At 31.9% G+C, this 13,146-nt stretch overlaps 4 protein-coding genes across 7 annotated transcripts; 3 read left to right on the plus strand and 1 right to left on the minus strand.

Moving 5' to 3' along the window:
- Positions 1-77: 77 nt before the first annotated feature.
- LOC120090658 (uncharacterized) lies at positions 78-728 on the plus strand. Its single transcript, XM_090306622.1, has one exon. It carries the CDS (start codon positions 146-148, stop codon positions 500-502), a length of 357 nt encoding a protein of 118 aa, XP_090162748.1. The 5' UTR covers positions 78-145; the 3' UTR covers positions 503-728.
- Positions 729-3,013: 2,285 nt separating this feature from the next.
- Positions 3,014-3,665, plus strand: LOC120090659 (uncharacterized). The gene has a single exon (XM_039048376.2). It carries the CDS (start codon positions 3,075-3,077, stop codon positions 3,468-3,470), a length of 396 nt encoding a protein of 131 aa, XP_038904304.1. The 5' UTR covers positions 3,014-3,074; the 3' UTR covers positions 3,471-3,665.
- Positions 3,666-7,239: 3,574 nt separating this feature from the next.
- On the plus strand, positions 7,240-7,994 carry LOC120090661 (uncharacterized). Its single transcript, XM_039048378.2, has one exon. It carries the CDS (start codon positions 7,421-7,423, stop codon positions 7,805-7,807), a length of 387 nt encoding a protein of 128 aa, XP_038904306.2. The 5' UTR covers positions 7,240-7,420; the 3' UTR covers positions 7,808-7,994.
- Positions 7,995-8,983: 989 nt separating this feature from the next.
- On the minus strand, positions 8,984-12,730 carry BCA5 (beta carbonic anhydrase 5). Of its 4 annotated transcripts, none has more exons than XM_039047113.2 (10): positions 12,368-12,662; positions 12,250-12,282; positions 12,097-12,164; positions 10,795-10,923; positions 10,675-10,723; positions 10,438-10,551; positions 10,050-10,103; positions 9,854-9,933; positions 9,664-9,769; positions 8,984-9,402 (listed from the first exon to the last, which is right to left on the minus strand). In XM_039047113.2, exons 3-10 carry the CDS (start codon positions 12,132-12,134, stop codon positions 9,199-9,201), a joined length of 774 nt encoding a protein of 257 aa, XP_038903041.1. In that variant the 5' UTR covers positions 12,135-12,164; positions 12,250-12,282; positions 12,368-12,662; the 3' UTR covers positions 8,984-9,198. The 4 variants fall into 4 exon arrangements, with proteins under 4 accessions (XP_038903041.1, XP_038903042.1, XP_038903043.1 ...); XM_039047114.2 differs by having other exon boundaries at positions 12,250-12,279; positions 12,368-12,611; XM_039047115.2 differs by lacking the exon at positions 12,250-12,282 and having other exon boundaries at positions 12,368-12,730.
- Between the last annotated feature and the right edge of the window lie 416 nt (positions 12,731-13,146).

A 13,146-nucleotide genomic window follows, 5' to 3' on the forward strand; every position in this document is an offset into this window, starting at 1 on the left:
ATATCAATGGCCGCCAACCTTCATCAACCAAATTTCCCTAAAGCAACTCCCCAACCTATATATAAACAAATCATAATGCCTTTCAATATATCACACCATCTTAACACAATAAAAGCTTCAAAATCATCTTCTCAAAGGAAAGAAAATGGGTTCTTCCAAGTTCTTGATCATTGCCTTCATGGCTACTTTGGCTCTTTCGAGCATCGACCTCGGCCAAGCTGCCCGCCATCTTTTGCAAACAGCTCCGCCCTTGGTGCCAAACCTTCCGGTGATTCCAACCGGGATACCGCCGTTGCCGACCTTGCCAAACCCTACTACTCTTCCAAATTTACCACAACCCACCTTGCCTAAAGTTAATCTCCCTCCGCTTCCGAGCGGGCTAGCGCTGCCACCGCTCCCGACAATGGCACTTCCGAACTTCCCGTCAATCCCTACCATTCCAACTTCATTTCCTTCCATCCCATTTTTATCTCCTCCTCCTGCAACTTCTTCTTCCCCATAAGCTTGGTTTGCTTATTTAATTTCCAGCCCTAATTGTCGTTGTTGTTTAGTTTAAAGGTGGTGTTACGCTGTAAGGTCATAATTAATTGTGTGTTTTTTCAAAATTCATATCTTTTGTAAAATAGAAGTTTATTCTTCCATATATTGGGTTATCATATTGTTCCATTTGATGAACCCTAGCTTGTACTACGTATATAATAGATTGTTCTTAATTTTGTTTTTTTAAATTTCGATTCAGCATCTCTCTCTCTCCCATCAAGATCTCAACTTATTTACATAAATTTCATTAAGTAATTTATATTCCCCACGCAACGTGTCATTGCTCGTAATATTTCTATTTCATTTTATACTGTCATTTAATAATTATGTGAGAATTAAATTTTAAAATGTCGATGTCGATGGAAATGTCGAGGTCTCAATTTTACAAAATTATTGATAGAAATATTGATAGAATGTTGATATCGAGGGATTTTTCTTAAAAGAAATTTAAAAAATTAGATTTTTTTTTTTAAAATTATGTGAGAAAAAAATTTACACTTTTTTAAACAAGTTAAAATATTTATTAATTTATATTATATTCAGGCTAATGATATTTAGTTACTTTTTTTTCATGAATTTTTTCATGATATAATAGAAATATTGATTCACTTCTCGTTTCAACATTGAACTCATGAAAATATAAAAATGTGAACATGTTAATGTAAATTTAATATCCTAAAATGAATAAACAAAAATACCATTGAAAATTAGTAAGGAAAAAGGGATTTTTTTAAAAATAGAAAAATAAGAAAAATTATTTATACAAAATAGCAAAATTTTAATTTTATTTGATAGAAACTGATTGAAGTCTATCAGTGTCTATCAATGATAGAAATTGGTAGAAGTCTATCACTAATTGACATTGATAGAAATCTATCAATGTCTATTAGTGTTTTTCCTGTTATTTTTATAAATAGTTTGACATTTTTTAAAATTTTTCAAGAAAAAAGTAGTATATTAATAGAAAAAAATTAAAAAGCAAAGAAGTATCTATATAAACCATTATTGTTACACAAATACTACTATTCATCTTACTTTAATAATTTATACACAACACAACTGTATCAATTTGCATTTGGGCGCTTTTAAAACAAATAGAATACAAGATAATTGAAAACATAGAGAAAAATGAAAATTAAACCTCAAACTATATGGAGATACAATGGCTCCTTGTTTTCATTGTCTTTGATTTATTTTGTTTGCATTTTTTTCTCTATGAAGGCCATGTTTACCAAATCATTAATGTAATCGTAATGAAATTTTATTAATAAATTAATTGTAATGAGTTTAAATCGCAAATGTGTCAAAAGTGTAACCAACTATTTTAAAGTTAGAAGGTATATAAAAATAAAAATTTTGAAATTTCAGAATACAATAATTTGTTTTAAAGACGGAGTATAACTAAATCGTTACCTAAATTAATTCAGGAATACTTGTATAAGTTAAACCTACAAGATCATTACATCTCTATACATCAACATCTTTATCTATAGTTTAAGGATTTAACATAATAGCAATTTATTAATTTAATATGGATGGATTAATCTCCTCATTATTTATTAAGTAGCTCCAAATGATATGTCTTCCTTAATTTAACTTGTATAAAGTATGAATTATTGACCAAGAGATCACAAGTTTAAATTCTCCATCCGCCGTATTATCGAACTAAAAATAATAATGATGCGTCCAACTTCTCTTAATCTTTCCAAAGCAAGCTACCATAATTCATATATAGCATATTTTTATCACATGGCCTAATACTACTGCTGTTTAGCAAAAGATATCTTCTTTACTATTCAAATGCCCCTTAGACGAGTAGAATTGGCATACTTTAATTTTATAATCACAAGTGAATTATTTACAAGATATAACAATTTTTTCTAATTATCAATGATAGACGTTGATATCATTGATAGTTCTAAAATTTTATCATATTTTATAAATATTTTAATTCATTTTTTTATATTTAAAAAAAAAAAAATTCCATCACATGTAAACTTGCCATGGCCATGAGACAATATAGCTTTTGGTCATTCCCAACAAGTACATCATATGAAAACTTACATTAACGATGATATATTTAATTTTAAAAATTTATTCGTAATGATATATTCTATACAATTTACCAATTCGTTTGACATTATACTTACATCAACCCAATATTATATTTTTCTTTCCTACAATTATAAAATTTTCATTTAATATATAAAAATTAAAATTATTTTCCTAACCGGTAGCTCACCAACAAATTAAATTACCTTCCCCTCTATGAAAAAAATGTCATGAAAATCCTTCAATTATATTGAGACCGAAATTTTAATTTGAAGTCTTTGTTTGGTAAGCTGATATGTTAATAATATGATAATATTTTTCCCAACAACAGAGAAAAAAAATGGTGGCCAAACTCACCAAACTCTTTTATTTCTGAACATTGAAGGCTATATAAATCAAATGTCATCCCCTTAGTTTGCACCATCCCAAATCTCAAAAACAAGCCTTCAAAATTCAACTCACACCATCACAAAATCAAAACAATGGCCTCTTCCAAGTACTTGATGATCATAGCTTTCATGGCTATTTTGGTGTTTTCAACCATCGACACCGGCCGAGCTGCTCGTCATCTCTTGCAAACCGCTCCGCCGAACATGCCAGGGTTTCCGTCATTGCCTAAACCGACTGCACTACCGCCTCTACCACCTTTGCCGACGGGACCGGGAATGCCCTCTATTCCAAATCTCCCACAACCAACATTGCCTTCTTCTCTCCCTAAATTACCTCCACTTCCAAGTTTCCCCGGAAACATCCCGGTCACCGGAGTGACACTGCCTCCGCTCCCGACAACTTCACTTCCGACTTTACCTTCCATTCCAACGACTTTCCCGTCTATCCCTTTCCTCACTCCGCCCCCGGCCACCACCTCTTCACCTTGATGAGAGTCCTAGCTAGTCCCTTTGTTCTTCTCTTATTTATTGTTGAGAGTGTATGATTGTGTTTAATTTTATCTACTGTTTTGATATCATCCTATCTTTTATGTTATTTATGTAATATTGTGAGTTTCAGTTTAATCATGTATTGGGTTCTTGTGTACTTTTTTAATGATATGATATACGGATTTATCTTTCTAATTTTTTTTTTTTTTAAATAGTAAGAGAGATCACAAAACACATTGATGAACTCAAAATCAAATGAAATTGGTGAAACTCTATCCTTTTCTACATTACTTTTACTTTTACTTTTGTATGAAAAATAGAATTCTAAAATCGGTTAGATATCATCAATCAATTTGAAAGGTTGAAAGATTGAGTTGTTACAGTAAAATATAATTATAGACTTGTGGAATTAAAAATTTGTCAAAAACTCAAAAAGGTGAGTGGAATTGAGAGAAAGTTGCATTACAGGAGTTTGAACGGAAAATCTTCAACTGTTTTAAAACAATGTTAAACCATCAATCAATAGTATAGTCCAACTTAGTTAATTAGTTTGGCCAAATACAACAATGGACATAAACTCGTCTTCCACACCCATATCTATAATTTGGTCTTGTGTCTGGAGTACAAGATAAGGATCAAGGGCGGATTTAGTATGGATCCGGGAGCTCGAACCGCCCCTCAACTTTATGCTCTTTATATATATATATATATATAAAGAGCATAATATCAAAATCATTAGCTAGCCTAGTGGTAAACTTGGATTTGTCTTCTAGTCGCCTCTAGATCCAGGTTTATATCCATTTATTACATTTTTTTTTACTAAATTATATAAAGCTCCTGTTAACAAAATTTCTGGATCCGCCAATAATAAGAATGATGCTATATTTTTCAAGAATGATAATCCTTTTTGATCTTAGTAAAAAGAAAGGAAAAAAAACCTAATAGAAATTACATTTTGAGATTCTTTTTTCTTTTCTTTCTTCTTCTTTCTTTCTTTCTTTTTTTTTTTTTTTTTCTCTTTTGATAGAGTAAAATTTAAGTACATGTTGGCCGCAACCATGTGGCACAATTTGATTGTGTCACGTTTTAAGTTGTGTTTTTTTTAATATTTGTGTGGCGAAATAGTTAAGAAGATATTGAGGAGAATTGAAAATGAAGAAGAGGATGAAATTTGAGTGATCTATTTTGATGAAAAAAGTATATGATACTATGACGCTAACATGGCCATCGATCTCCATAAAACGCGATAGTGTGATTTAATGTAAGCAAGAGGTTTGTTTTCATTTGTTTTTTTGGTGGGTCATTAATTGTTTTGGAGGTTGGGTATGGGTCATCGGCACATAAATATCTTAAAATTTGTCTTGATTTTTAAGTACACAAGTAGAAAATAGATAACAAAAACTTGTACGTAGAAGTAGCGTTGTTTATAAAAACTTAATTTTCAAAAACCAAAAAACAATGGTTTATCAAATAGTATCTTAATAATTTGTAAAGTTAAACTCCAAGTTTTTTGAATTCTAAAAATATCAAGCAGGTTATTAAACTTTCAATTTTATATCGAATAAATCTATCACATATTATTTTTTAAAGGGCAAAATACAATTTTGGTCCTTAAAGTTTGAGTTAGTATCTTTTTGATCCTGAAGTTTCAAAAGATACATTTTAGTCTTAGGTTTTAAAAATGATCCTAAATGGTCCCTCAAAAAATGATATGACATGTTGAAATGACAGATTTAAAAAGTTACTGTCCCCTTCGTGCTCTTTTCTTTTCTCATTTTCTCCATTGCGACGAATGATTTTTGGTTATTTCAAGCAATTGATTCTCAATGATGAGAAGAATTAGAAGGATTTTGGTGTGTATTAATTTAGAATTTGGGAGAAGATGAAGAATTCAAGGAGTTGATTAAAGAAAACTTCCATTCCCAATTTACAAAAATGAAGTGTGCAACAATTAATGATAGGAAATAGATCCTTTGACCTTTTAAAAATATATTTTATGCTCTTCAAATTTTTGGTTGATAATGGAAGGAAGGGAAAGGGGAAGGGGAAGGGGAAGGGAGGAGAATGATTCCATTGGAGAAACATAGAAGGAAAAGGTTGGAGAAGAAGATGAAGAGAGGGAGAGAGCAAGTAATAGAAAAAATTAAAAGAATATGTCATGTAATCTAAAATATAATATAAATTTAAATAAAAACTATCCACCTCAGCATGTCATGTCATTTTTCTCGTTAGTCAATTAACGGTCAAATTGATTGATGGACCATTTAGAACTATTTTCCAAACCTTAGGGAATAAACTGTAGCTTTTGAAACTTCAGCGGTCAAATAAACACTAACTCCAAACCTTATGGGATTAAAAGTATATTTTGCCTTTTTTAATTTAGTGAATCTAGTGAATATAAAATTTAATTTTGTATTTAATAGGATATTAAACTTTCAAATTTGTGTTGAATAGGTTAGTAAATTTTAAATATATGTTAGTGATCTATTAGACATAAAATTAAAATCTCAGTTACTTGTTAAACAGAAAATCAAAAGTTTAAACGTTTAGGAACTTATCAAAAAAAAATAAAATTAAACTGTAGAGACATAAATGAAAGTTCGACTTTCAAAGTTCAAGTACTTAGTTGACACAAACCTTAAAGTTTTGAAATCAATAATTATCCTAATTTTTAAATCCTACATTTTTTTTGTTAAAATATCATTTTGGTACTCATACTTCGAAATTCATTCAATTTTAGTCCATATACTTTCAATTATCCAATTTTAGTCTGTATTCTTTTAATAAATCTTAAATTTAGTTCTTCAAAGTTAAATTTTACCAAAATTGATTCAATGATAATAATAATTTTTATGCAAGCAAATACAATATGTGAATATGTTTTCAAACTTTATAGTAAAATTGCTAATAGAGTACAATTTTTTTAAGAAAATCAACAATAATCAAACCATCAGAGACTAAGTTTAAGGTTTATTAAAAGTACAAAAATTAAATTTGAACAAACTTCAAAATTTAGGGCCCAAATTTTTTTTTCCTAGCTCTGCATCTGTTATGTGAATTAATGAACCATAATGCACCGTAGTTTTACTTTGATTTGAAAATAGTTTAGTAAACACAAAAAATAAAAATAAATGGATACTTATTTAGTTAAAAACGGAAGTTGAATGGGACGACAGACTCACGCGGGAAGTCGAAGCGCTTGTTGTCTTTTGAAGAGGTATACGAAGGGACGGTAGAAGATAATATTAAAGAGGTAGACGATAATGTCAACGAGGTAGACGATACTATCAAAAGAGGTAGACGATAATGTCAAAAGGTAGACGATAATATCAAAAGGTAGATGATAGTATTAAATAGGACTTTGGTGGACGATAATAGTGCGCCAACCTTTCCTTTCTATTTTTCTTCTCATTTTCAATATACATAGTTGATATATTTATACAAAATAGAATCCCTAATTTAGGAATGTAGGAACAGAAAGGTTATACATTTGTTGTGACCTGATTGGTCCTTGTTGTAACTAAACTATTCTTCTGGTAAACGGTAAGACTGTAATTATGAAGTCTTTCATTGCTGACAGAGTTGCTGAGTAGATTTGCCTTTGGTGACGTGGCTGGCTGTGTTGGCATATTTTATTATTATTTTTTTTTTAGCAAAGAGTTAGAAGTGAAGTTTTTCCTTGCTTGTTTGGTCACCTGCTTCGATGTAAGCATAATATGTCATTTGTCTGATTATGAGCGGAACTCTTGTGATTTGAATCTCTATTTGGTTATCTAATTTGTAGTTCATTATGGTTGTGAGTTGACAACATGAAAATTGGTGGTCAGATTCACCAACCTAATTGGCCACAAAACACCAAGTTCTCAATCTATATATAAACCAGAACTACCTCTTCGCTTCACTATCCAAAATCCTAAATCACTCAAACCGTCATAATTTCCTTCACATATATGGCTTCTTTCAACTACTTCATCCTTGCCGTCATGGTTGCTTTGACATTTTCAAGCGTCGATGCTGCTCGAACTACTCGACATCTTCTGCAGACAATTCCAAATTTTCCACCTCTGCCGCCAATGCCATCGCTACCATTGCCAGCCTTGCCGAACCCTATGACCGGTCCGAGTATTCCATCCATCCCAAACTTACCACAACCTTCGCTCCCTAAGCTTACACTTCCTCCACTTCCAAGCTTCCCCACAAACATCCCCACCAAAGTAGCGTTGCCTCCTCTCTCGACAGCTTCACTTCCGAACTTGCCATCCCTCCCGTCAATCCCGACTACACTTCCATCGTCGCTCCCATTCTTCCCTCCTCCACCTGCAACTTCTTCTCCTTGAGTTTGGTCTACAATAGTTGTTTTCGCAAGTGTTTGATTGTTTTCATGTACTTCATTGGTGATGGTTTCTGAGTGTGTTGTCGTTTCAGTTTGTATTGCATTGTTTCATATATGTATACACACATGTATACTATCTTCCTACTTGGCTTCTTTGGCTTTTCCCTATAAGAAAAATATGTTGGACTCAATTTTTTTTTTTTTTTAAAAAAAAAAAAACACTACTCTCTTATACGTTGTTTATGTTACTTAGGATTTTGACCCTCAGGCTTAAAGAAATACATTATATAAACTCTATAACTCTATTGGTGCCTCTAAATCTATACTCCAATATTTACTCTCTAATTAACCACATAAATATCTATATTGATTTCTCTACTGTTTATGCCTCTTTGCTTTCTTTATTTGTCAATTACATAAGATTAATAATAAGAAGAAGAAGACAAACTTAGGCTGCTAACAAGTTTTATTCTTTCAACAATATGAGAATATGTGAACAGTGAAGATCAAATCATCTAACCACCATCTTTCTTTTCAACTTTCCACCTTCAATAAGAATCTTATATGAAAGGTCATAACTGGTCGTTAATTTCCATCCATAAAATGACTAGTCGACCCAAATAGAGCACCTTTAAAACCATATTGTGAGAGTACCAATTAAGGGTATATGGGTAATATTATTACGGGTATTATAGATAATTAACTAGGGAAGTTTTGGTTATCAATAAAAGGAGTTGGGCACTTCAAAGGGATGTGTATCATTTTGATGAGAGTTTCTATTTTAGGACTTTGTGAGAGAGCATCTCGAAAAGCTATGATATATTATAATTTCTTTACTGGTGTTGCAGTATAGGGCAATATAGTTATATTTAGTATTTTCTTTTTTTTTTTTGTTTGGGTACCTAACATATATATATCTTTTCTTGTTTTTTTTGTTTTTTTTGTTTTTTTTTTGGTTAGTTTGGGTACCTAACTATTCCCTTTGAATTTGTAAAAGGATAAAAGGTGTCCCTCCTTTTGAGTCTTAAGGATTTCAAATAGTTTAATCCATTTTGCCAAAGCAAAAAAACATTCTTCACAACTATACACACAAAGCCTTGATTTAGCTTTGCTTTGCAAATGGCCAAAGTTAAAGTGAGAAACATAAAAAGAAATACAGAGTTTTTCAGCATCCTCATAGTTTTAGTTTACGATCGAGATAGTATTATGGGCAATGACGTACAAAATGGAAGTTGTATACAAGCACAAAAGAAGCAGTCCACATTCCCAAACTCAATCTTAACATGGGCTAATTATTCTTTCATATCTATTTATCACAAGACTTCAAAGGCATACGTGGAAACAGAATCGTAAGAAACATTATAAAGGAAAGATAAAAGCATACTTTCAGAAAAGCTAGGACCAAAATTCTCGATTTTTTACAGCCAGTCTACGAGTTTCCTCTTTAAAGCTGCTTGCTTCGTAATCCAGTGTCCATTTCTCGAACGTACAATCGACAAAGTCGTAGTAGCCACCATGAATGGAGAGACTTCCTTTCTTCACCTTTTCTTCAATCCAAGGGTATGTCAGCAAGTTCAGCAACGAATTGTTGAGCGATTCCTGCCAAAGACGAACAAGAAGAATCTTATAATTTGAATCATATTCACAGCAGCATTTGGAATGCGATCGAAATGTACTCTCGAGTTTCGGCCACTTCTTACAATAACATGTGCAAGAAACAGAGGATGAATGTTGAACATGCTCAAGATGACAGACGAACGGACAACGAAAAGTTAAAAAAAAATGGCTACTGGTCTCCATTCTTTCACCATTTCTGATAGTTCTAACAATTTTTAAGAATTTTGTAAAAAGAGAGACAACCTTCTCACAGTGTTTGCATTGCTGGTCAAAGTTAAGGGTGGAAGCAGAAGCCTTTGTCCTTATTTTTGCATTCTTCCCATTGATAACCCAATTTGTGATAAAACAGCTGCATGGAGTTCCAAAAAGTTTACTTTTCAAGAATCACATATAGCATTTTCAAAATAAATAATCGACATTATCTTGAGCGAACCTCGGTTTTTCATCTTTCATACTCATAAGTGCACGAATGCCCCCACAACAGCTATGGCCAATGACAAAAATGTTTTCAACCTGAAATGGATAAACCACATTTTCACACTTTAAGACATGATTGGTTGTTTCCTACACTATAACAATGTCAGGTTAATCAACAAACACCGAATATAATATTTTGAAAGACAACTCACTTCGAGTGTGTTAACAGAAAACTGCAGTGCAGCTTGTGTTTCTGTCGGTCCGTTCTGTCAAAGATAAAATGAGCAAAAAAGGTTAGTAGATAAACAAGATATCAAAATCTGAAAACTTTCATCTCATAAGCTAAGCTAACAATACATGAAAATCTATGAATGCTAGATAACCACTATATATTCCAATCCAAACACTAAATTTGTTTATAACAAAAATTTCCTTTGATTTCTTCGTTTCAAAAATGATTTTTTAAAAAGAAAATTTACCCCACGGAATATCCTCAACTAGTCATAAAAAGTTTCTTTCTTTCTTTCCAACTAAGTAACCCAACAAACAGCCACAAACAACAATATGAATTGATGCAATTCAAACTCAAAAGCTACATGCCTCAAAAGGTATAACCAAGTTTGCTATATTTCGAACAAGAAATGCTTCTCCAGGTTGGAAACCCAGAACGTTTGAGGGACAAACTCTAGAATCTGCACAAGAAATCACCAAAAACTGTCTTCAAAATGTCAGTTGACATGATCGTCTCTCGAGCAAAGAGCAATCCATTTCAAAGAGTCTTCAATGTATATCATGTAGCCACAATGAATACAATGAAATTGGAAGATGAATACTCACCTTTGGAGATTGAGCATCAGAAAGACGCTGAAAATGTTCTAAATTTTTCCTGACAAATGGAAGAAAATTATTTTCTTTCAAAGTTTAGTAACACCAAAAGAAGAGTAGTCTGCTGCTTACATATATGTATTCCTTTTAAAGCTTAGAAATCGATGTTTGATTTCCTCAAATACGTCCTGCCTTTTTTTGGTTTCTATCACAACATTCATTTTGTTACTTTCAACTTCCTGAGTCAGTCCAGAGCAGCAGCTGCACGTGTCGAAAAAAGGAATTAAGATCCATCGCTCAAGCAAAAATCAATCACTCTCCATACAAGATTTAGTTGGTGATAGTAACATAGGGGGAGGGTATTCTCTCTGCATCAATCTGGAAAGTTGCATAATCATTTTGGTTTAAATCATGAAATTGTCAAAGATCTCTTTTCGAACCACCAAAAATACTTCTTTCATTCTTCTCAATGAAAGTTTAGCTTCTTAGCCACAGAGGAAAGTACCGCTAAAAAACATAAATTCGAAAACTTTAAACTGACAGCCAATAGATTTTCCGACATCCATGGCATTTATTACTCAACAGATAAAGGATGAATAAACACATGAGCTTGAAGATAAGAAGCAAGGGTTGAAACTATGAGGAATGTTGTTGTTCTTAAAATAGTAGTGCACTGAAAATCATGAGTAATTGGGCATTTATATGTTTTCAAATCCATTATTACTTGATGAATATCCAGAAAATACATTACAATAGATAGAAGAGAACACAGACAATAGCATGTATAAAGGAATTATCTCATCATTACAAACTTCATTTCCTTCAATAGTTCATCCATAAACTGCCTGACTAGCACCTTGGTTTCAAATGTCAAAGTCAATGTGCAGTTCCAAAAGTGCCACCAACTGATTTATAATACAAAACTTAATTGGAAAGATTTCATAGTTTAAGAGGTAAATGCTCAAATTGATCCATGATGCAAGCAAACTTTCCTCCTTATGTTAGTTTCAGCCAGAATTGCAAGAAAACAATCACTAGTAACTAGCAGGAGCAAAATAGCAAGGCAACAGTTGAAGTCTAGTTTGATAACCATTTAGTTTTTTTATTTTGTGAAAATTAAACTTGTAAACACTACTTCTACCTGAGAATTTCTTTGTTTTATTATCTACTTTTAAAGAGCGATCTCAAAATCCAAGTCATAAAAAACAATAGTTTCTAAAAACTTGTTTATGTTTTAGGAATTTCAGTTATAAATTCTAATGTTCCTTGAGAAAAGATGCAAACCATTGTAATGAATTACGAGAAAATAAGCACAACTTTCAAAAAACCAAATTGTCATCATAAGGGGCCTAAATCACTGAAGAAAACAATGCAAATCAGATAACCAATTACAATTGAAATCAGCAGCAAAACCCAACAAATAAGCAAACTCACTTGACAGTGGTCGACAATTTCAAATGGGTATGCTCCATTTTTCTTGTTTTCAGCTTAAACTCAAAGATCTGCAACAATGAAACCCAAAAAATCAAGAACCACCATTACAAGAATGGAAGATTTACATAACAAAAAGAAGCAAAAAGAAACTACATCTGGGGTCTTGAAGAAGCTCCTCTGCCGCTGCTGAAAAGAAAAGGAAGAAGAAGAGGAAAATAGAGACTGTGAAACTGAAGAACCAGAAAGAGCAATTTCCATGGCAGAGATCTACCTGTAAAATCAAAAGGGGTTTTTCACAGAGCCCTCAATTAAAGAAGAAGATGGGATCTGGAACATTCGCATAAAGGAAGAATTCCCTTTTTAAAAGAAGTGGGTGAGTTAGTTGGCAAAACCATGGCCATTTGTTCTTCTTCTCCAAGAAAGACGGAGAACTCGAAGCTCAGAATATTAAAAAGAGCAAAATAAAAAAAGATTGGAATTTTTCATTTTTTTTTTCTTCAGCTCTGTTGACTGTCGATGATAATAATCAAAGTTGCTTGGTTTTATTAACCAGTAATTGAAGTTTCAGATTCTGTTTTGGTTCTTACCTCTTTATAACAACAAATCACGAACGAGAACTACAAATTTGGAAATTGGAATATCAACCGTGGTAATGGACAATTTTAATATTAATTTGAAGATTTTGTAAAGGGGATTATTCAATGTGTTTGATCATAATGATGTTACAATTTAGGGAAATTTTATTTAATATAAAATAAAGGCTCCAACTTTACAGTTAGGTCAATGAGTCAATTGAACTCAATAATAAAAAAAAAAAAGTCAAATTTAACTTCAAAATTAATTTAAACCTCACATGGTGCAATTCTTTTTTTTTTTTTTTTTTTTTTTTTTTTTTTTTTTTTAACGATATATGGAATGGAAGAATTAAACCTCTAAATTTAAAGTTTATAAATTTTATGTCAATTGAATTATGCTTATGTTGATTGTAATTTTCGGGGTTATACTTAATAAGATTCAAGCAATACCTTCGATTAGTTTATATTTAGAGAG

The sequence above is a fragment of the Benincasa hispida genome, chromosome 11, assembly GCF_027475165.1.
Source record: "Benincasa hispida cultivar pf3 chromosome 11, pf3_genome.v1.1, whole genome shotgun sequence".
Taxonomy (NCBI): domain Eukaryota; kingdom Viridiplantae; phylum Streptophyta; class Magnoliopsida; order Cucurbitales; family Cucurbitaceae; genus Benincasa; species Benincasa hispida.

Excerpts from the sequence above, each read along its gene's own strand:
- LOC120090658 (XM_090306622.1), top strand. The coding sequence starts at position 146 with ATGGGTTCTTCCAAGTTCTTGATCATTGCCTTCATGGCTACTTTGGCT.
- LOC120090659 (XM_039048376.2), top strand. The coding sequence starts at position 3,075 with ATGGCCTCTTCCAAGTACTTGATGATCATAGCTTTCATGGCTATTTTG.
- LOC120090661 (XM_039048378.2), top strand. The coding sequence starts at position 7,421 with ATGGCTTCTTTCAACTACTTCATCCTTGCCGTCATGGTTGCTTTGACA.
- BCA5 (XM_090307363.1), bottom strand. The coding sequence starts at position 12,354 with ATGGAAATTGCTCTTTCTGGTTCTTCAGTTTCACAGTCTCTATTTTCC. Across the intron at positions 12,165-12,249 it reads GCTTCTTCAAGACCCCAGAT|ATCTTTGAGTTTAAGCTGAA; the intron begins GTAGTTTCTTTT and ends TCATTGTTGCAG. Across the intron at positions 10,552-10,674 it reads CTGATGCTCAATCTCCAAAG|TTTTTGGTGATTTCTTGTGC; the intron begins GTGAGTATTCAT and ends TTTTGAAGACAG.